This window comes from Rhipicephalus sanguineus, chromosome 1, assembly GCF_013339695.2.
Source record: "Rhipicephalus sanguineus isolate Rsan-2018 chromosome 1, BIME_Rsan_1.4, whole genome shotgun sequence".
NCBI lineage: Eukaryota > Metazoa > Arthropoda > Arachnida > Ixodida > Ixodidae > Rhipicephalus > Rhipicephalus sanguineus.
The window spans coordinates 43,993,655-44,016,590 of record NC_051176.1 but is presented as its reverse complement, the minus strand read 5'-3'; the positions used below and the strand labels follow the sequence as shown (position 1 = coordinate 44,016,590).

Genomic DNA, 22,936 nt, shown 5'->3' with positions numbered 1-22,936 from the left:
CTTTAACGTGCACATAAATGTAAGCACACGGACCTCAAACACTTTCGCCTCCATCGAAAATGCAGCAGCCGATGCCAGGATTCGATACCGCGATCTTAGGGTCAGCAGTCGAGCGCCATAACCACTAGACCACCGAGGCGGGACCACCATTACGTTAGACTCAGTGCTGGGCAGTATCGAAGATAAATGTATCTTCGATACTATCTTAGATACTCTATGGGTATCTTGTATCTGTATCGCGATACGTCTCGCAAGACGTGTATCAGTATCTGTATTTCCGATACATTGAAGAATGTATCGTGTATCTTAAGATACAAGATACTGCGATCGCACACGCACCGTGCGAAACAATAAACGTTGGTTGAACTCCGCTTCTCAAGCTGATACTGCTGCCTCTAAGTCACTGAAATAAAACTAAAGGCCATGACATCATTTATCTCTCTTTCCACCAGAGTTTTCCAGCGAGGGCAGGTGATGAGCTTTGGCGCTCGCGTCGTCTCGACAAACGCGCGAACGTCTACGCCCAGACGACATTTTGTTTTCACGGTTTCCTTTTTTTCTCTTTAGTTGTGTCAGTGCTATAGCACTTGGCTCTTAGCTACTATCCTGTGCCGCATACTCGAATGCGTGCGGTGTCGAAGTTTCTCTTGCGTGGTGCGTTGTTACGAAGTCTGAAGAATGCAAGTAAAAGGGTTGGTTTGCGCCTCGTGGCTTTCACACATCGGCGATTTGAAGGACTTCGTCGTTGCAAGTTTGACTTACATGCAATGAGATTGACTTATATGGTAATAAGAATTTAACAGCTATAGCACCACCGTTACCGAGGCTGGATTTAACAGAATAAGCAATTCATTTAACAGAATCTATCTTGGCGTACGTCTCCTTTTCTTTTATTCAATGAGTTTTCAAAATCATAACTGGATTATTAGCACAAATTCTTTCTAAGCTGTCCTTTTCAATCTCATACTTTACCTATGTTTCCGTATTGGGTTTTTCGGGTCTGCTTACGGCAATATGTCTTTAACGTGCTGGCAACGTAAGCTCTCTGCTTTATTTTTACATTTAGCTGTCTGCATTATTTCTGTTACTGTTTACAGACTTATATTCTACTTAAGTTTGCTGTTATGTCAAGTAGGCGTTGAGAACAAATATGTAATAATCTGCGCGTGCTTGGAGTACACAGTAACAAAAGTTCTGCTTACTGCTTAAAAAAACAGCGAAATTGAGTTTTCTTCATAATAACGTACATTATTAGGAGCCATCTCAAAGTTGTTAGCAAAGGGATTGAAGAAACATTGTTATACAAAATGCTCCGTTTTTCTAATGAGCGTCTCAACAAGTCGGTTTACGCTAATTTACATAGGCGCGGAATTTTCTGTGGTCTAACGTTAAATGCCTAATTGTCATGGCTATTAATGGTTACTCGCGGCGGTGGTCCAGTGGTTATGGTGCTTGACCAGTGGCGTCGCCAGGGGAGGCAGAGCGGGCCCGAGCCCGTGCACCCCTCCCCCCCGTATTTTCTGCCATGGGATATACAGCACGAAATGACACTCGGCCCCACTTCCCTGCCCGGACCCCACGTTGGATCAAGGGCGTGCCCCCCCCCCCTGCAAAAATTTCTGCCTACGCCACTGTGCTTGACTGCTAACCCGTAGGTCGCGGCGGCCGCAGTTGGATTCCCGTGTGCTTACATTAAATTTTATAACACCACGTGGTCTAAATTTCCGGAGCCCTCCCCTATGGCGTCTGTCATTATGATATCGTGGTTCTGTGGGACATTAAACTCGGCAATTATTATTAGCTCTTGGGAGTGCCGCCTGTATCGTGTTCCTATACTTATTCGCTGTGTTTGATACAGAACCACTTTCTATTTTACTTAGTTATATTCGTTTTTCCTAGTCCTCTCTAAATATTTTTGCTGTTACTAATCACCAGGTTATCGGGGCTTAAGTGGCAATATGTGTCAATAGCGGCGGTGTCCTGCGGCGCTTCGTGCAACTATAGAACACGTCTGACACGTTTTCTGGGCTGCAGATGTTCTCTCATAAAAGAAAAATTGTTAGAAGATCGCGCATTACCGAGTACGTCGCTTTACGCCCGCCGATAAGTAGAATGTAAGTGTAATTGCAGTTTTATGTCCTCTACGTAAACAAGATATGTCGCAAAGAATGTCACTACTAGCGTTCCCGCAGATGTGCACCTGTCCGGTGATCGGGTATTGCGAAAACAGTGATACCTTTACGGGCAAGGTAGAACTTAACAGCGGTATTTACACGATTGTGCGGAGGCTTCTTATTGAAGATGGCAGCCCGCTAGCTGGTCAGCAAGCAGAGCATCGACTTCACCCAATTACAAAAGCAGCAAGCAAAGACCGTTATCAGCGAAGTGTATAAGGAGCTGTCGGGGTAAGCAGCTAAAGCAACCCCAAGAAGTTGTTTCGGAACAAAAATAATTAATATACCTTCAGCAACAAATACAAAACTTCGGAGATACTAACACACATTTAATAATAATAATAATAATAATAATAATAATAATAATAATAATAATAATAATAATAATAATAATAATAATAATAATAATAATAATCAATCAATCAATCAATCAATCATTTATTTAACGTGCCCAGGAACAACCGTGAGCTCTTTGTGCAGGCGCACGCAAAAATAAAATCAATAAAAATAAACAATACAATACAGACAGTCTTCAGAAATAAAAAGAGCAAAAACACGTAGACAAAGAGAAATGAACACTAAAGGGGAGAAGTAAAATAAGACAATATGAGAAATATTGAAGGGGAATAAAAAATTAGATTGCACATATACAACTATGCGGAAAGACGGAGAAGGGAAGACTTTGTACACTGTGCCATACTATGTCAAAACAGTGCAAAGCTCGGATAAAAACAGTGATTGTGGACTATGAAAAACGTCAAGATCAAGAAAATTAATATTATAAAGACTTTGTATTCTGTGAACGGTAGAGTGTTGGAAGAAGCAGGCGGGTACATGAAACGGTCTGTTCTCTCTGGTTAACTTACGCGGAATTCGAAAATTAACACAATTGAGAAGTACAGGGCAGGATATGAAACCGTGGACTACCTTGTAGAGAAATAAGAGATCAGAACGATTTCGTCGGCAGTGAAGTGATGGCAGTGATAATGACTCAGCAGTATTTGAACGAGATCCAGAGTCATTTTTAGCAAAGCGATGGTTATATATGCTGAGGAATTTTTTCTGGACTCGTTCAATGGTGTTACCGCTGGATTGAGCAATGCCATTCCATATCACGGACGCATACTCAAGTTGCGGAAGACATATTGCCGTGTACAATTTGTGTAGGGCCATGGGAGACCTGAATTCTCGAGATATTCTACAAACACATCCGAGAGAACGAAGGCCCCGCATAGCAGCACGCTTAACGTGAGAAGAAAAGTTTAACGCGCTGTCAACAACAACACCAAGATCACTGATTTCATAAACCTTGCATAACGGCACAGAATTGACAAAGTATTGAAATGACACGCTAGATGTTTTGCGAGTGATAGACATGAATTTTGTCTTTGAGGTATTTAGAGAAAGGTTATTGCCGTTGCACCATTCGGAAAAAGAACACAAATCTGACTGCAACAAGCGACAGTCGTTAACTGAATGAATTTCCTTAAATATCTTGATGTCATCGGCATACAAGAGGAAAGAAGAATTATGAATGGCAAAAGAAACATCATTAACGTAAATTAAAAATAGGAGTGGGCCTAATACCGACCCTTGAGGGACCCCACTAGTCACTTTATACAAAGAAGAGGTTTGGCCATTTACGGCAACATAACAAGATCTATTGAGCAGATAGCTGTGCAAGAGATTCACAATCGACAAGTCAACGTCAAAGTTCGCAAGTTTAAACATAATCAGTGTGTGGCTGACTACGTCAAAAGCCTTGCTCAGGTCACAGTAGATTACGTCAACCTGTCCTCTCTGAGAAATAGGTGTGGAGATCTGCGTCATGAAACTAGCAAGATTTGTGGTAGTTGAGCGGCCAGCAAGAAAGCCATGTTGATTTGGAATCAGTGAGTTTTTCACACTAAAAGACAATATTTTGTGAAGAGCCAGTTCGAAGATCTTTGATGTGGCACATAGTAGAAAAATCGGGCGATAATTAGAAACATCTGTCTTAGAGCCCGACTTAAATACTGGGAAGACACGAGCAGTTTTCCACATGCTAGGAAATGTGGAAGTGTCCAGGCAGTTATTAAATATCGTAGTCAGTACTGGGACAAATATAGTACCATATGCTTAATAATAATAATAATAATAATAATAATAATAATAATAATAATAATAATAATAATAATAATAATAATAATAATAATAATAATAATAATAATAACAATATCTGGGGTTTAACGTCCCAAAACTAACAGACATTTGATTCAAATGAAACAAAATTGGTCGCAGTTAATAAACTTTCAAGCGAATATTTTTTGTGCATCGGCATTTAGTGCTACGTTACCGTATATACAGATATATAATAACAAATTTTCGAATGTATCGAAGTATCTTAAGACACAATTGGAATGTATCGCATCGGATACAATCGGCGTTGTGGTATCTTGTATCTGTTTCTCAAATACTTCTTGCCTGAGTATCTTGTATCGTATCGCGATACAATTTCAAAGTATCTTTGCCCAGCAATGGTTAGACTACTCAACAGTTCACCAACCGTCGTTGACTATATGCGAGTTAAGATGGTACATTCCTGCGCATATGTGTCATGTCGGTTATGCTATAGCGCAAGCATCGCACCTAAAGAAATGACCGCAATGGCACCTTGTACTTCTAGACATTCTTGTCATATCAGTCATGACATATGTCGTCCATGGCATGACGTGTCATTCATTTCCGCGTTTTTGTCACGTATGCATACATATTCTGGTATAATTACACAATAGGCGATATTTCGTCAACTAGTATTGTTCACATGTGATTAAATGCTGTACATTACGTGACAACTGTGTCATGTAAATTATGCTGTGACGCGTACTGAGACATTCCATGATATATGACAGCGTGAACTTGGACAAATGACGCAGAGAGAACGACAAACGAAGACAAGCGCTGTCATACGCCATGGATCCACGCCAACCCGCCCAGTCGCATACCTCGAAATATTCTAGCTAAAGAAGCGACTGAAGCGACATCTTGCCATTTATGCCATTCATGCCATTCCACACCCTACATGTATGGTATGATAAGCAATCCATTAGCGCATGTTTGTCACGTAGGCATTCACATTCTGGTGTATAGCGTGTTAATGAAACGAGTTCGGCAAGTTCACGACGTATGCATCATGTCTTCCGTGTCATTCATATCTTAACAAAGATGAAATGCATGTCATGACAACTGATGCTGCAATGTGTCATTCATGGTTGTCATACGCACGTCATGTGATGCGCATTCTGGAATATATAAAGGTAACGAAGCGGCCATCATGACACTGTGAGGTCATTCTGTCATGTGGAACATGATTTACATGACAGGCATGTCTTTATTTATTTATGATCTGTTATTCCTGCTCATCCTACATCCCTATCATTACATGCTAATTTTGGTATACAGCAAGTTAACGCGACGAACCATGAAACATACGGCCAGATAGATAGATAGATAGATAGATAGATAGATAGATAGATAGATAGATAGATAGATAGATAGATAGATAGATAGATAGATAGATAGATAGATAGATAGATAGATACGGTCAAAAGTGTCTTTGGTTCGCCAAGCAGTGCTTCTAATTAAAAAAAAAAGAGGGAAGCTACACTTTCTGACATGCGCCCACTAAACAGCGTGGCGGCACTGATGCGCCCACTGAAGCACGAAGACGACGCTTGGGCTGCACGAAGACGAGGAATGAATGAAAAATAAATATCAAAGGCCACATTAACATGATGTTTTTGATTTAGGCTCTTCTTATATGAACACGCAAGCTTGTCGCGTTGTCGGGCATATTACTTGTGAAGGAGATCGGCAATGAAAAGCAGAAAGCAGTAACGAAAAGTGTCGCGAAATGTCACACCGCGGGCCGTATCGAACATGTCATTTAACAAAGACTTCGTTTCTCCCTCAGCGAGGTCATGTTAGTTCGAAGAGTCCTGTAATATGCTTATTCTAAGTCGCTTACCATTGATGACGAAGCCCTTTTCAAGTGACTCTGGATAGTTGGCTTCGTACTTCTTCAACAGATCCGTCAAGAGCTCGATAACTGCCAACAGAAGAGAATCCGATCACTTGATCGATATGCTCAAGCCAACAAAGACAGAACAATATATATGTACTACAATGAGAACGTGCAAACTTTCCGCGAAAACGTATTTACTTAAATTTTTCGGCTGGTTGGCGATCCTTCGCCCGAGTACAACAATGAAATTCATGCATCACTTTGCAAGCACCGTTCAATACAATAACTGGTGGGGTGTCACATCGTAAAACCACGATAGTGTCACGTGATCGTGACGGTAAAGAAAGCAAACGCAGCCGCTAAAGATGAAGCTCTATATTGGGCGAGCTTGTGCCCAGAAAAAGAATGACACTAAAAGTGCAACGATATCAGGCGCGCACAGTCGTCGTTCGTCGGATAATTTGATCTGCAGTAAGGCGCGTCGGCATTTATACACGTTGCATCTAAGATTCCAAGCTTATCGTTGGCATTGAGAAAGTTGCAGAATAAAATGTACTGTTCGTGTTGCGCGCTCAAGCCTATCAGTAAAATCTAAAATAATTGGGAGTGTTCGACATTCAGGTGCGGCGCTCGCAAGGCAGTGGTTAGACGTGCAACGGTGGGTTACATGAATATAAAAAAAAAAACGCGCGTGGCGATAGTCGTCATAACAGCGCCGTCATTCCATCACGGGCATTCTGTCATCCTCCTCTCACTACCGTCATACCACTCTAATTATGCCATCACAATCACAAGCGTCATCACCGTACCACTGTCATCATGAGATCGCCGTCATTTTTTTATCTCCATGCAGGCGATCCGCCCTTCGATTTCCTGAAGGAAATGCTCAGAAAGCCATTTCCCAGCAGAGGTGCGTTCAAGAAGGTTTCTCTGTTTATATTTGTAAATGGCCAGTGAACTAGGCCAGTAGTCTTTGGAAATATCGTAAAAAACCTGGTTTAAACCAATGCACGGAGCGCGGCACAGCCACAGTGTCACGAGGCAGAAGTATGGAGCTATTAAGGAAAGCGACATAAAGTTTATTTACAAGCTGAACTTTCCCTTACAAGAAAATAGAAAAAGGAGCGCGCGTGGCAACATGATTATGACAGACGCCTTAGTGGAGGGCTGCGGAAATTTAGACCACCTCGGGTTCTTTAACGTGCACCTAAAGCTAAGTACACGGGCCTCAAACATTTTTGCCTCCATCGCAAATGCAGCCGCCGCGGCCGGGATTCGATCCCGCGACCTTCGGGTCATCAGTAGCCCCATAACCACCAGACCACTGGTGCACCGTTCAAGAAAGGGCTTACATCATCTTCTCTGATTAGAGCTTCGATACGCATCAGAAATCCTTATAAATGTCTCGTGTTTGAAGTACAGAACAACATAAAATGCTGCCCCGCCATGATGGTGTGGTGGTTATGGCGCTGGACGGCTGGGCCGAAGGTCGCGGGATCTAATCCCGGCTGCGGCGGCTGCATTTTCGATGGAGGCGAAAATGTTTGAGGCCCGTGTACTTAGATTTAGGTGCACGTCTAAATTTCCGGAGCCCTCCACTACAGCGACCCTCATAATCATATCCTGGTTTCGGGACGTTAAACTCCAGATATCATCAACATAAAATGCTGGTAGTACACAATACAGTACAAGACTCCGACGAATGCGAAATGTAATCGTGATAATTTGCAGTGAGAGCAGAACGACGGACATGCATAGGTAGAGTGGCAGCACATGACAACTGTAAGCATGATCTCAATTATCTAAAACAGTTGACACTTAAAGTGCCTAATTCATAATAATTGTTGGGGTTTAACGTCCCAAAACCACGATATGATTATGAGGGACGCCGTAGTTGAGGGCTCCAAAAATTTCGACAACCTGGGGTTCTTTAAGATGCACCTATATCTATGTGTACGGGCCTCAGGTATTCTCGCCCCCATTGATAATGCGGCCGCCACGGCCAGAACTTGATCCCGCGACCTTCTGGACAGCCGTCCAGCGCCACAACCACTAGACCGCCGTGTCGGGTCGACCTAAAGCTGAATGGTGATGATAATTCAGCTTAAAGTTAAAGCGGCATGCGAAAAAAGAAAAGGCAGTGGGATGAACTCCGAACAGGCGTTACACTGTACGGTAATTACATTCGGCCAAATCTTTAACTATCGTGCGCGAGCGCCGACTTTTTTGTGCGTCAGCGCCGTACGACGGAGCCAAGTTGCAAACAGGGCGAGAGTAAGCGCATGCCCACGAAGCGCGCTCAGCTCGTCTGCTTGGCCGTTCCTTCGTGAGAACGTCGCCCCGCATTAACTCACTTCAGACGGACAGACAGCCCATCTTGCCCGTATCTTATGTTCCGAAGATCAGCAAGCAACCGAGAAAATGAAATCCGCGGATACGTCACACGCCACCGCGCATGAGATAAGCTGACAAATGTGGATCGTTCATTTGTCATCTGGCCACGCGCGTCTTTCCAGACCAGCCGTGATCTGGCGACGCAAAATACTTACTCTCGTCCTGTTTGCAACTTGGCTCCGTCGTACGGCGCTGACGCACAAAGAAGTCGGCGCTCGCGCACAATAGTTAAAGATTTGGCCGACTGTACATTATTGCGGTCAATCTAAAGTTGGACAAGCGCTAGTTTTTCTCTGCTTTGGGCGATTGCAGAGGAGACTATGTAAAGATTATGGATAAATTGAGCAGGTAAGTTGAGGTGCTGCTCACAGTGTGTGTGTGTGTGTGTGTGTGTGTGTGTGTGTGTGTATATATATATATATATATATATATATATATATATATATATACATATATATATATATATATATATATATATATATATATATATATATATATATATATATATATATATATATATTGCCGATAAATGGCATTCAACCCGAGCTAACGCGACATGTCGTGGCGAAGAATAGTTGACTCGCCAACTGGGGAGGCCGTGTCGTGGCTGTTATCACGGCAAGCAAAGGGTTCATTGCGATATCAGGCAAGCGAGCAAGTAGGTGTGACATGTCTGTTGTTTAAAAGTTATGACTACTGGTCGCAAAGAATGCAAGGTGCAGTCGTGTAGGCTTGTGAATGATTGGTTGCCGAAGCTTGCCGATACCATTCCCACTGGCGCAGGCGGCAATCATCCGTTACACTGTAAACAGTTCGATTGTATGCTCTTATTCAGTTTTTTTTTTCATTGTACGAGTGCCGTGCAACAACTGAAATACCTAACGACGTTCATTCTTCGTGCTTTCTACGTAAGTGTTCTCCGTAATTTTGAGCGAGGATTCAATGTACGCGCGAATTCAAACGCTCCCAGCTTTCTTCCTTACTGAAACTTAGTCGGCAAAATTGTGCGATCACGTGATCTTTGTTCGTGGCAAGAGTTTCAGCCTCAACAGGAATATAAAGAATGTCGTGCTCAGTAAGCGCGATTACAGTCAAGTGCGCTGCTGTCCGGAACGCTCCATTTGCGCTTGGAGGTCGCGGAAACCGCAAAGTCAGCACAATTTGCTACTCCAGCACCGTTCATTTCTTCATCATGCATTTTCCCGGTTTTCTTCCCGTTTGCTTGTATCCCACTGAGCAATAAATTAAGGCGACTCGTCCAGCAAGTCCCCAACTTTGGTGTCGCTATGTTTGGGCTTTTTAGAGCACTCACCTTGCCAAGAGTAGAGCTGACGAACAGAGAAGCCTTCGAGGTCCACAATTATGTACTGTGTCTCAATCTCTTGTCCCAACTGAAATGATGAGATGATAATATGCCAATACTAAGAGAAACGCAACGGAAACTACGTTTGGTAGCAGTTAGTAACGCCTCATTATATGGCGCACGAGTATTTCCGTGGTTTCCGTCAACACATAGCCGTGTTTGCGTGCCCTGCAGGTGCACTCAAGCACGTACACAAGCAAACATGAACATGTGCGTCATAGACAGAACTTTAATGAAAGCGAACAGATAATTAAGCCAAAGAAGGTATAGGGGACATTAATTCTACTGTTTCAAATGTATTGCGGTTGTTATGATACAGATGTGAAGAAAATAAAGCGGACGAAAAGACAACTTGCCGCCGGCAGAAACAGAGCCTGCAACCTTGGAATAGCGCGCCCGTTGCTCTACCAATTTAGCTACGGCGGCGGTCGTCCTCTCGTCCACTTTATCGGGTATTCATGTGCATGCAAAGCAGAGAGTGTAAGTTCATTATCTCTCGGTTTTCATTAAGCTCGTGTCAAACAAATAAACTAGCCCACAAAATTCCATTCTTTCATTCATTCATAGCGAGGGTCTCGTTCCGGCAGACTTGATGCCTTAAAGGGCCCCTAAACCATCCAGCGGTCGAAATTTAGTTCAGGTGAAGAAGTTGTGCTCGAGTTTACAACGAACACGTAGCCGTGAGAATTTTTTCGAAACGGTGCCGTAATACTGGAGTTACACGCGTTTGATGATCGGAACGCCACGATCACTCCTTTCCCTCTTTTCTACGCTACCCTCATCCAAAACCACTTTGCCCTCCTCGCTGAGTCAGCTGAGTGCCCCTCCTCATCTCGCGTGGCATACGTCACCGCTGACGCGCTGTTCGAGACAGCGTCTACTTCCGGTTGCCGCGACTCCGGCGACTCCGACGCTCCAGCTCGCCGTCAACTCTGTGTGGTATCTGGGTGCACTGTTCGTTGACTAACGGCTGTTGCTGCCGTGCCGGCCCGTGCCCCTACGAATCGTGCCGGTATGGACCCTGTGTTGCGCGCACGCCTTCAAAGGATCGCCAACGTGATGGGACCCGTACGGGGACACGCCGTGCCGGACCACCTCGGCTCGAGATGAGTTCACGGAGCTCATCAAACCGCAAGGCGTGGATGTGTAATTACGCTAGCGACTTGGCGGTTGCGTTACGGGCCGCAGATGTCGATTCGCAAGCGGCAACACGACCAAGAACAGCAAGGTGCGCGCGAACAGCTGTTTGCAGAGTAACCGGAAGTCGTCGGTTGTCGTTCGGCCAACCGCAAGCATCGAAAGTGATAACGTCATCGAGTTTCACTGGTGATGTCACACATGTCAGTGGCGGGAATCGCGGGGACCGGAAAGGAGAAGCTATTGCTTTTTCGAAATTGTGGCACGCCCGCGACCTGTAGCGCTGCGGCGTGTGGCATCGTTGATCGCGACGGCATTCTGCACACGATGCGCTTGTTTACTTGAAATGTTTGGGAAAATGTCGGAGGGGGTTTAGGGGCCCTTTAAGGTAGTATACGAGGGCTTAATAGGTCAGCTATCCGCTCTTTAAAAGATCACGTGCTACGTGACGCGATGTGCCAACGAAAGAGTGTTGCTCACTCGCCGTCAGGTCTACGAGCTGCGCTGACTAACACTGCCAGCTTTGCATGCACATAAATACTCGATAACGTGGACGAAAGGAGACCACCGCCGCAGCTCAACTCGTAGAGCATCGGGCACGCTATCCGAAGGTTGGAGGTCCGGTCCTTGCCGGCGGCAAGTTGTTTTTTCGTCCACTTTACATTCTTCAAATCTGTATCACAATTAGTACAATACATTTGAACCAGTACAATTAACGTCTCTTATACCTTCCTTGGATTCATTATCTCTCGGTTTTCATTAATGTTGTATCAAACAAAGAAACGAGCCCTCAAAATTCCTTTCTTTCAGGAGGAGCTTAGCCACACGAGGAGTGCGCTGGATCCGCAAACAGCCTGTCATTGCTGTAGAAAGAAGTCGTCTAGTACTCCCGTCTCAAACAGAATATATATATATATATATATATATATATATATATATAGAATGTTCCACACTCGCCGTCATGGCTACTGGCGGCGCTGACTGACGCTCCCACGTTTAAATGCACATATATATACCCTCTAAAGTGGACGGAGGGATGGCCGCCGCGGTAGCTCAGTTGGTAGAGCATCGGACGCGTTATTCGAAGGTCGCAGCTTCGGTCCCTGCCCGCGGCAAGCTATCTTTTCGTCCACTTTTCTTTCTTCACATTTACCTTACATTTACTACTAAAAACATCCCCTATACTTTCCTTGGCATTATTGTCTGTTAGTGCTCATTAATATTGTGTATAACAAAGAAAGCGAGCCCTTAGAAATTAACACTTCTTTCCTTCATTCATAGCAAGGGTCTCGTTCTGGCAGACTTGATGCTTTCAGGTGGTATGCGAGGGACTATTGGTCAGCTGCCAGCTCGTATTAAGTTGACGTGCTACGTGACGCCAACAGGCAAAAAAGAGTGTTCCACACTCGCCGTCATGGCTACTGGCGGCGCTGACTGACGCTCCCACGTTTAAATGTACATATATATACCCTCTAAAGGGGTATTCAGACGGGGGAGAAACGCTCGGGGGGTAAAGGCGGAGCCTAGTGACGTCAGCTCGCGAGGAGAAGTCTCCACAAATGCCCCCCACTCACACGGACGAGGCAAGCGGAGGGGGAGACCAATGTTACTAGACTGCTCTGGTGGCTTGCACCACCCGTTTGACGAGCTGCTGACGACGAGCTGCAGACGACCATCCAGCTGCAGACTGGACACCTACTGCCACTCTCTGCAGGAGCAAGTGCAACAATGTGGCCAAACAAGAGCCCGAAATTCCGCCACATCCCCCACCGCAGGGGGATCGTTTGTCCTTTCGGGGAAAACGTCCCCGTCTCCTCCGAGGAGGCGCGGGGGTGTCACGCCCACTCGCTAATCCGTGACGTCGCGGTCACGTGATACGCAATCCCCCTGTCTTCCCCGAGCATTCCTCCCCCGTCTGAATACCCCTTAAAGTGGACGGAGGGATGGCCGCCGCGGTAGCTCAGTTGGTAGAGCATCGGACGCGTTATTCGAAGTTCGCAGGTTCGGTCCCTGCCCGCGGCAAGCTATCTTTTCGTCCACTTTTCTTTCTTCACATTTACCTTACATTTACTACTAAAAACATCCCCTATACTTTCCTTGGCATTATTGTCTGTTAGTGCTCATTAATATTGTGTATAACAAAGAAAGCGAGCCCTTAGAAATTAACACTTCTTTCCTTCATATATATATATATATATATATATATATATATACAAAGGAAAATGACTTTTCAGGGCTCATTTTTTTGTTAGACACATTATTAATGAGAATTCACAGGCAATAATGCCAAGGAAACAGGGGCGTAGCCAGGGGGGGGGGGCTTATGGGGCTTCAGCCCCCCCCCCCCCCCCGAAATTTTTCGTGCTCTCATACACCACCAACCAGCGGCGTCACCCGGGTGGTGGAATTTATTGGGCTTTAGCCTGATTATCATTTATTTAATTATTTATCTTTTTCTGACCCTCAAAATGTTAGCAGAAGCAAGTTTGATATCGGGCTCTACACAGTGTGGGAATCGAGCGCGCCCTTCCCTTTGGCGCCTCGTTCCCCAGCTAGCGCGCGTGTTGGCCCCGCGCGGCTCGAGCACCGGGAACCGCCGTTAATCGGCGGTATGGCGACCGCGGCGGCAGCGCCAGGCCTCTTTGTCTGGTGCAAGCCATGCGTCAGCTTCCCGGCGCGCGGGCACGCGTCCGGGCATGCCTCGCCATGCTCACATGCTCACGCCACCAAGCTAGCTTACGTCACTGCGCAACGCCTGTTCTCATTGGCCGCCAGTGACAACCCCCTTCCCCCTTGAGCTCGCTTCTGTCGGGCGCAGGCTTGTCCGCGTGACGAGAGGTTGACGCGCTGCTGAGCAGGCGGCTTCTCCTTCGTGCGTTCGACTTCGGCCCTCGTGCGTGAGTCGTCGCGCCGTAGACAAGCGTACTTGCTCGGTCTTGCGGAGTTTCCTATACGGCCTGCAAGCCCGTGAGTGTCGCACTGTGCTGCATCTTGGCTTAAAAATTCGGCGGATCCCACGTACCATGGGAATCGATGTTATGCGAAGCATGCGCAGGCTGGTGACTGTGGCGTAGTTGTTCACATTGACCGAAACGTTACGGAATGACGCTAGAGAAATGTGTAAGTGGTTTACGCACACTCATATGTTGAAGACGTACATATCACATATGTATTATATAAACAGTTGTTTACTATTGCGTAACGATACCAACAGCAACATGAATGTTATCAACACCAGACGCGGCAAGCTGATATGTGCTGATTATATTCTGCAATACTGAATAGCGTGAATCCGAACAAGACAAAGAAGGAACACAGATGCGCAGGACCGCCGTTACTCGCAACGAAGCTTCATTCAAGAAAGTTTTCCTAGATATATACGCAGCCAAGTGGCACGCGCAGGCGCACTGCACTTACGTTACAGCCACGGTAGGAGTTGTTAAATCTGTTATGCTTGCATTTGTCCGTTATGATGGAGAACGAACGCACGCACCAGGGCGCATGTGTGGAAGGGGTTCATGACAGATTTTGATGGTCATCACCACCGCGATCAGCGAGCCCCAGCAGTTGGACCAGACTTGTTCTTCGCATCCGTTCGTGACCTCGGCTACGAGGGGTCTAAGGGCAGTTAAGTGCGAGGTATAGTACAGCATCCTGTGTGCCTCTTACGATGAAATGCTCTGTGATGCCTCCTGTGCTGGACGCGGCAACGAGGTCTTTTGATGCCCTGTCCACTAAATATCACACTGACGCTCATCTGGTAGCCGATAGTTTTCTTCAAACCTTCTCAGGATGTGTGCCCAGTGTTGTTGATCAACCGGACCATGGCAGGCTAATTAAAATAAGAGAGACCCGAAGGAAGTTACAGCCTATAGTTGACAGTTCTCTTTTGCGGGCGGCAAGGTGTGGCTCTCTGTGGACATAGAGACAGTGGTCCCATGGATTAAAGCACAGCCTCCTCTACAAATACAGGCAACTTCAGAGAGCTGCTTTGCATGCGCGCGGATTGTGGCGACACAGATTTAAGCATTTGGAAAGTTGCCCAAGTAAGCCCTCATATTTTAGTCCAGATGTACAAAACCACATTATAGAAATGTCTGCTGCAATCATCAAGGAAAGCCTAGTCGCAGAAGTAAACGCTGCAGGCTGGTTCTCTGTACTTGCTAATGAAACGACGGATGTTGCTGGTATCGAGCAGCTTACTGTTTGTGCAAGGTACCTTAATAAGGATGCGAACGGAATCGAAGATGTGTTCTTAGGCTTTGGGCCAATTCACGACCAAATGGCCGGGCCCTCGCCGACACCATCATAAGGCGCCTTATAGAAATGGGAATTAACATGCAGCATCTCCGTGGTCAAGGCTACGATGGTGCAAGTTTGATGGCCGACAAAACGAATGGTGTTCAAGCTGCTGTTCGTGAGAAATATCCAGCCGCACTCTATGTACTCACTGCGCGTGTCACTACCTTAATCTAGTTGTGTGTGCGGCTTGCTCCATCACAGACATTCGAAACTGTTCTGTGACTCTGAAGGCGACGTCAGTCTTTTTCCGTAAATCTTCTAGCCGCTCACACGTTTTGCGAGAAATGATACGTTTGAGCTGTCCTGAGTCTACAAGGCAGCGCCTTTTGGGACTATGCGAAACGCGCTGGACCGAGAAGCACGATGCAGTGCTTTCATTTGTGAGCCTCTTTGAGCTGTTGATCGCAGCACTAGAGCAGATTAAGTTTAGCGGAAATGGCGAAAGTCCAGTGCAGGCAAACAGTCTAATGTTGGCACTCTTTTCACCAGCGTTCCCTGTAAGCCTGCATGTGACGGAGCACGTGTTAGCACTGACTTTGCCACTGTCAAAGAAGCTGCAGACGAGGAGTATCGACATGAGCGCTGCCATTAAAGACATAGAAGTGGTACAGCAGACAATTGAAAGTGACCGCAAGAACACGGATGCTTCTTCCTCAAAAATATTTGCACAAGTGCAGGCATTGGCAGAAAAACTGAATGTGGAGATCACCAGCTGTCGAGCCGGTGTCCGGAAGCAAAACCTTGGGAGCAATGCATTCGAAAGCGCGGAAGAATATTTTCGCAGAACCCTGTTCATTCCGCTCATGGACCAGTTAAACCAACGGTTCTAAAAGCACATGGCACTTCTAAAGGACTTTTCATTAATTGTACCCTCCGCAATACCATCAATGCAAGATGATCGGGAGCAGAAAGGAGCAGCAAAACTCCTGACCGTTTTTGCGCATGACGTCGGAACGAGGGCTGGTTTTGGAGAACTGCGACTATGGTGGACAAAGTGGGCGAACGAAGCAGCAAACCAGCGCCCCGGTACTGGAACCGATGCCCTCTCTCATTGTGACAGCAGGTTCTACGCGAATGTGTACAAGCTACTCCTGATTCTAGTCACCACTGCCAGCGCAGAGAGAACGTTTTCAAGCATGAGGTTACTTAAGAACTACTTACGCTCCACGATGTCTGAGGAACGCATGGTTGGCCAGGCACTTCTGTACGCCTACAGAAATGTCGACATCAGCGTGTCGGAAGTCAGTGACCGTTTCGCTAAGCTTCCTCGCCGGGTCAACGTTGTCCTTTGATACCGAGCAGGACAAAAATCAGCGCAAACCGAAAGGAAAAGACACTGCTCTTCCAGAGTTCAGGTCAATGAGCCCGTAATTCTCACGCAATATTATTGTTCATCACCTTTTAAAGCCGTGAGGATTTTGTACCTTTTAGCAGTTAACACTGTGACCTAATATAAACATAAGAATACGGGCGTCAGGTGGACATTACCAGCCAATCGACAGCTTCGCCTTGTTCACTGAGAGGTCAGCATACGCGGCGTTACCAAACAAATTCAACTATTGGGAAACCATACTAGCAGCATTGTTTGTTACTTTCATTTGTCGTATTTGTTCTTCATTGCTTTTTGAACTAGAAGCGGCAACCTTCCTTTTATATTGAGTGCACAATAGTGGTTCGCACTTTTAAAACAGTTTTGAAATAGTTTGTTTCGTTATTTCTGCGCTCTTCCTTTATAGTTCTGTCCACATGGTGCGTCCGAGACAGCAGCTTGGCCCAAGGACATAACAGTTGGGCATTATGTATAGTGATCATTGCTTAGTTCCGTTTATTGATTGCATATTTAAGTGTACATTTGTGAACTTTTGCGTAAGCATACTGCGCACTGTTTCCGGTGACATGTTTTGCCAGTATTCGAGGTGTACTTTCCCATTCTTGCTTTTCCCTAGCCGCACCATTTGTGCAAAAAGATGAACATTTTGCGTAAACAATGTACATTAAAATATTTGATCTCGTCCTGGTTATTTTGTGGACATCATTTCTTTTTGTTATCAGGCGCTTCTTCAGTTCAAAACTGATGCAGTTCCGATGTTTACGTGATATTGCCACGCCCGCTTCTGCTTTTATTTTGATGTGTTCGAGTTTGACCAGCAAGGACGGTTATCAACGCTCGACGCTGGCCCCGAAGCAGTGTTCGAGAAGCTTCACGATTCTGGTAGATCGTTTTGCTAAGATTGCGCGCCGCACGCGAATGTTCCAGCGTTGTCGAGAGATAACGCCGCCACCAGCGATATTGCTGGAAAGTTCCATAGCACTTGTATAAAAGCCGACGCGCTTGACCGCTTGTCAGTTGATCGACGGACGACGCCCTGTTCGCCGCTATCATTGTACAGCGTGTATTGCTGTAGTTCTAGTTCTGATTTTCCGGCCACAAGTTCGGCCAAATAAACAGTTTCATCCTGCAAACGCCGACTGCTGTCTTCGTCGACGTCACGACCACGTGACATCTGGTGGAGGTGCTGCTTCATGATCCGGACGCCACCGCGGAGCGCTGACCCAAGCCCAAGCCGCGACGAGGACGACGGCAAGGAAATCCCGGATCGTCGAACAAGCCGCAGGCAGAAGGGACTGCAGCCAGAGCACGGGCTCCTTCCCGAAAAACCCAGGCAGCCGCAGATCTCAACATCGACCACAGCGACGATGACCGACCACGTGCAGCCTGCGCCAATCCTTTTTCGCCAGCCCAAGGAGCCGCCCACCTTCCGCGGATCGTCGTTCGAAGACCCGGAAAGCTGGCTGGAAGCCTACGACCGAGTCGCCCTTTTCAATTCCTGGACCAGTGAAGACAAGCTACAGCATGTCTTCTTCGCCTTGGAGGACGCAGCTAGAACATGGTTCGAGAACCAAGAGCGAACCCTGACAACATGGGACGTTTTTCGCAGCAGGTTCCTGGCAACATTCACCAGCGTTGTCCGGAAGGAGAGGGCCGAGGCTCTGCTCGAAACCCGCGTGCAGCTGCCAAACGAAAACGTGGCACTCTTCACAGAAGAAATGACGAGACTGTTCCGCCACGCAGACCCTGAGGTGCCCGAGGAGAAGAAAGTTCGCTTCCTCATGCGAGGAATCAAGCAGGAGCTGTTCGCGGGACTAATCAGAAACCCACCCAAGACCATCCAAGAATTCCTCGCGGAGGCAACAACAATCGAGAAGACGCTCGAGATGCGCACTCGGCAGTACAATCGCCGCGCATTCCAAGACAGCGCAGCAGTTCACGCCCTCGGCTCCGACGACTTGCGCGAAACGATACGAGCCATCGTGCGAGAGGAGCTGCGAAAGCTCGCACCTTTTACACAGCCCGAAGTGACGTCGATTGCGGACGTTGTTCGCGAGGAAATCCAACAATCACTGGGTGTTCCTCAACCGGCACCGCAGCAGCTGCAAGCAATGAGCTATGCTGCTGCAGCCCGACGCAACGTGGGCTCAGTGAAAAACTTCTTCGGCGATACTTCGGGCCATACAAGGTGCTTCGACGTCACGGCACTCTTGACTACGAGGTTGTCCCGGACGGCATTACGAACTCCCAGCGACGCCGCGCACGACCTGAAGTCGTCCATGTCGTGCGCCTTAAGCCGTTTTTTGCGTGTTAGCGACCCTGGAGACTCTACTTTTTCCTTTGTCATTGTAATTTATTTGTGTATGCACTTGTTTTTTCCTTTCCATGATCTGTTGCAAGCATCGGGACGATGCTTTTTCAGAGGGGGGCAATGCCACGCCCGCTTCTGCTTTTATTTTGATGTGTTCGAGTTTGACCAGCAAGGACGGTTATCAACGCTCGACGCTGGCCCCGAAGCAGTGTTCGAGAAGCTTCACTATTCTGGTAGATCGTTTTGTTAAGATTGCGCGCCGCACGCGAATGTTCCAGCGTTGTCGAGAGATAACGCCGCCACCAGCGATATTGCTGGAAAGTTCCATAACACCTGTATAAAAGCCGACGCGCTTGACCGCTTGTCAGTTGATCGACGGACGACGCCCTGTTCGCCGCTATCATTGTACAGCGTGTATTGCTGTAGTTCTAGTTCTGATTTTCCGGCCACAAGTTCGGCCAAATAAACAGTTTCATCCTGCAAACGCCGACTGCTGTCTTCGTCGACGTCACGACCACGTGACAATATTTGCCCTACCTGTTACACACACACACACAAAAAATATTTAAAAGATTGATGACAGTTATTCTAGGAAAGATTTTGCGGGCATGCCAACATAATATTTTTACGAAAAAAACACATTTCTTACTAGTTCTTAACAGAGGGCAGCATTCAAGAAGTGATTTGCAGTATCTAATACAAATTGTCACTGGTAATACATGTTAATGGTAATACCAGTAACAATGTATGTAACATGGTAATACATGTACACACCCACGCCTTTTTTGGAAAATTATGAAACCGGACGACAAAACCACAGTCTCTCTTTGTGACACTTCCGGATCCCCCGTTGCCGATTGCGACGTTCCATCCATCAACTCTGCATTTTGTTCCGTCTTTACTAACGAACCGAACAACGAACTTCCTGATTTTCCGCATTTTGCTTTTCCGCCAATGCCAAAGATTGAATTCAATTCAGAGGGAATCGTAAAAGTTATTAACTAATTAAAGAACTCTTCGTCATGCCGCATAGATGGCATAAGCGCCAAAATTCTGAAAAATACTAAACATGTATGCAGTTCCATATTGTGAATCATTTTTCAGCAGTCACTCGACACAGGTGAAGTCCCATTACACTGGAGAGTTGGGAAGGTCATTCCGGTCTTCAAGAAAGGTGACCGCTCATTTGCAGGTAATTACCGACCAATCTCGCTCACTAGTGTTTGTTGAAAGATCATGGAACACGTTATCTTTTCTCATGTTGCTACATTTTTATCATCCGTAAACTTCTTTCACCCAAACCAACATGGCTTTCGTAAAGCTCACTCATGCGAGACCCAACTAACATTATTTCTGCACGACATTCAGCTTCATATGGACCGTAAACATCCCAATTGACACACTGTTCTTAGATTTTGAAAAAGCCTTCGATAAGGTACCCCACTCCCGTCTCCTTCTAAAAACCTTGCGTCTAAACCTTCATCGGCATGTTTTTAACTGGATTAAAGCATTCCTAACAAACCGTAAACAATTCGTGCATGTTAATGATCACTCCTCCGACCTCTCCCATGTCTTGTCCGGCGTGCCCCAGGGTACCGTCCTAGGGTCTCTTATATTCCTATATAATATACATTAACGATATTCCGCTTTCCGTTAAATCTAACATCCGTCTTTTTGCTGATGATTGTGCCCTCTACCGCCCTATAAATAACCCCACCGATGTCTCCCCTCTACAGCATTACCTCTCACGCATTCAGCAGTGGTGTACCACCTGGTTGATGTCCCTTAATGCGAAAACAACATTACTAATTTCTTTCCATCGTCCCCGAAACCACACGCCGGCTACTTACACAATCAACAACTGTGATATAGCTGCTACTGACTAGATTAAATAACTGGGTGTCCATCTTTCGAGTGACCTATCTTGGGGCGACCATATAAATCACATAATTCACTCCGCTAACCGCGCTCTCGGCTACATACGCCGTGACATTTCCATGACACCACCTTCCGTTAAACTACTCGCTTATAAAACCATTGTCAGACCAAAACTTGAGTATGCATCTGCTGTTTTTGACCCCCACCAAACTAATCATATCGAAATACTTCAGTCAGTACAGAACCGAGCAACCAGATTCATTGTTTCAGATTATTCCCGCTACTCGAGCGTCTCCGCCCTCAAATCCCAGTTAAATCTTTCTACCCTCGCTCTTCGTCGTCGTATTGCACGTCTCTGCCTTTTTCACGGATTCTTTTATTCAACCCCACGTGACAACCACCTCATCCAGCCGGTCCATCAAGGTCATCGCACAAGTCATCCAAATGCTGTGATTCCGCCACGTGCCCACACCATCTCATTTCAGCAGCCCTTCTTTTTGCGCACCGCCCGAGACTGGAATGACCTTCCGAACGAAGCAGCAGTCATCCGCGATTTTGCGCGCTTCAAAAATGCCATCCAGGAAGCAGACTCAACCACATCCTAACATACACCTTCATCGATACCGCCATTTTATGACACCCACCCCTCATGTAAAGTCCGATACGGGACCTTTGAGGATATAATAAATAAATAAATAAATAAATAAATAAATAAATAAATAAATAAATAAATGTTATTCATATACTTGGTCGTTCTAAAAATTCATGTGAGGAGGTCGCGCTGCAACGTGAGCCCCCCCCCCCCCCCCCGAACAAAATTCCTGGCTACTCCACTGCAAGGAAAGTATAGAGGATGTTGGTTGTAGAAATTAGGATATAAATGTGAAGATAGTAAGGTCGACGAAAAGACAATTTGCCACCGGCATGGAGCGAACTTTGTTCACGTTTATATTCTAATTGCTACAAATAACTTTCGCTATGCTTGCCTTGGCATTATTTTCTGTTAGTTCTCGTATATATATATATATATATTTATACACACACACACACACACACACACACACACACACACACACACACACACACACACACACACACACACACACACACACTTCGCATGCTTTCTTTATCAGCCGGTTAAAGTGAGCACGCAATTAGTACGTTGCTTAAAACAACCCAGTTAGATGTCATTAGAGCATGCCTACATAGGCCTCATTGGCATTTTACTGATCAGGTTAGTACTCGCCGAGTAACAAACATAATTAGGACTAATTACTAAACCTCATTAACGAAAGAATTAGTAGTGGCTACTACAGTATGCTGGGAACAGTATGCACTACGTGTGCTTCGCGGACCGACGTTCCTCTTTTTTTAAATGAAGCCGAAGGAGTGTTTGAGTAAGGAAGTTTCTTAATCAAGTCGAATACTAATGTTCAAGAAAAATTACCTTGAAATATTACATCGAGTGTTGTAAAGGAAGTGAAATACTATGAGGCTTGTGTGGAGTTCATTTTTAGGTACGTGTATTTGATGTATATACGTACAGTCGTGAGTAATATGAGAGGGAACACGGAAAATACCGCTTGAAGGCCATAGCGGCTAAGCACAGTTGGCAAGCACAAAAGCGTTCATAACACTAAATTCTCAAGCGGCAAGGTATCTCTTGCTTTTCAAAACGTCACGCACATAACGGTATGTTCAGTTTGGTGTTCCCTATCATGTTGCTCACCACTGTACATGCAATGTATGTCCATACACTTAATGTATGCCTGGTCAACTGAGAGCTTGCTAGGCCTCCGTGAATAATTTCGCTAGAACTATTCATCGGGACAGACCCTTGTCACTCCCGCCGTTAGACAGACACGCACACACATATACAGGGTGTTTCAGATAACTAGCACCAAGTAATAAAGAACACTGCCGAAGCTTGCACTAAGCCGCGCGAGGCTTGAAAGAGAGAAACTAAACGATTCTGAAGACTAATCTGCTTCTACGTTGTTTCTAGGCGTTAGCTAGGTTATGCAGGTTGCTTGTAGGTTGCTTC

The 22,936-nt window shown here is 46.0% G+C and overlaps 2 protein-coding genes across 3 annotated transcripts in view; one reads left to right on the top strand and one right to left on the bottom strand.

The window, feature by feature from the left end:
- Nucleotides 1-22,936, top strand: part of LOC119390824 (nascent polypeptide-associated complex subunit alpha, muscle-specific form) — a 671,315-nt gene that overhangs the window by 369,428 nt on the left and 278,951 nt on the right. The gene's annotated exons all lie outside the window — the stretch shown is intronic.
- Nucleotides 1-22,936, bottom strand: part of LOC119390816 (SEC14-like protein 2) — an 80,169-nt gene that overhangs the window by 24,511 nt on the left and 32,722 nt on the right. The window contains exons 5-6 of the mRNA XM_037658522.2: nucleotides 9,884-9,962; nucleotides 6,181-6,261 (exon numbers count right to left, since the gene is read on the bottom strand). Of these exons, the coding sequence (XP_037514450.1) occupies nucleotides 6,181-6,261; nucleotides 9,884-9,962 (160 nt within the window). The remainder of the gene's footprint in view (nucleotides 1-6,180; nucleotides 6,262-9,883; nucleotides 9,963-22,936) is intronic.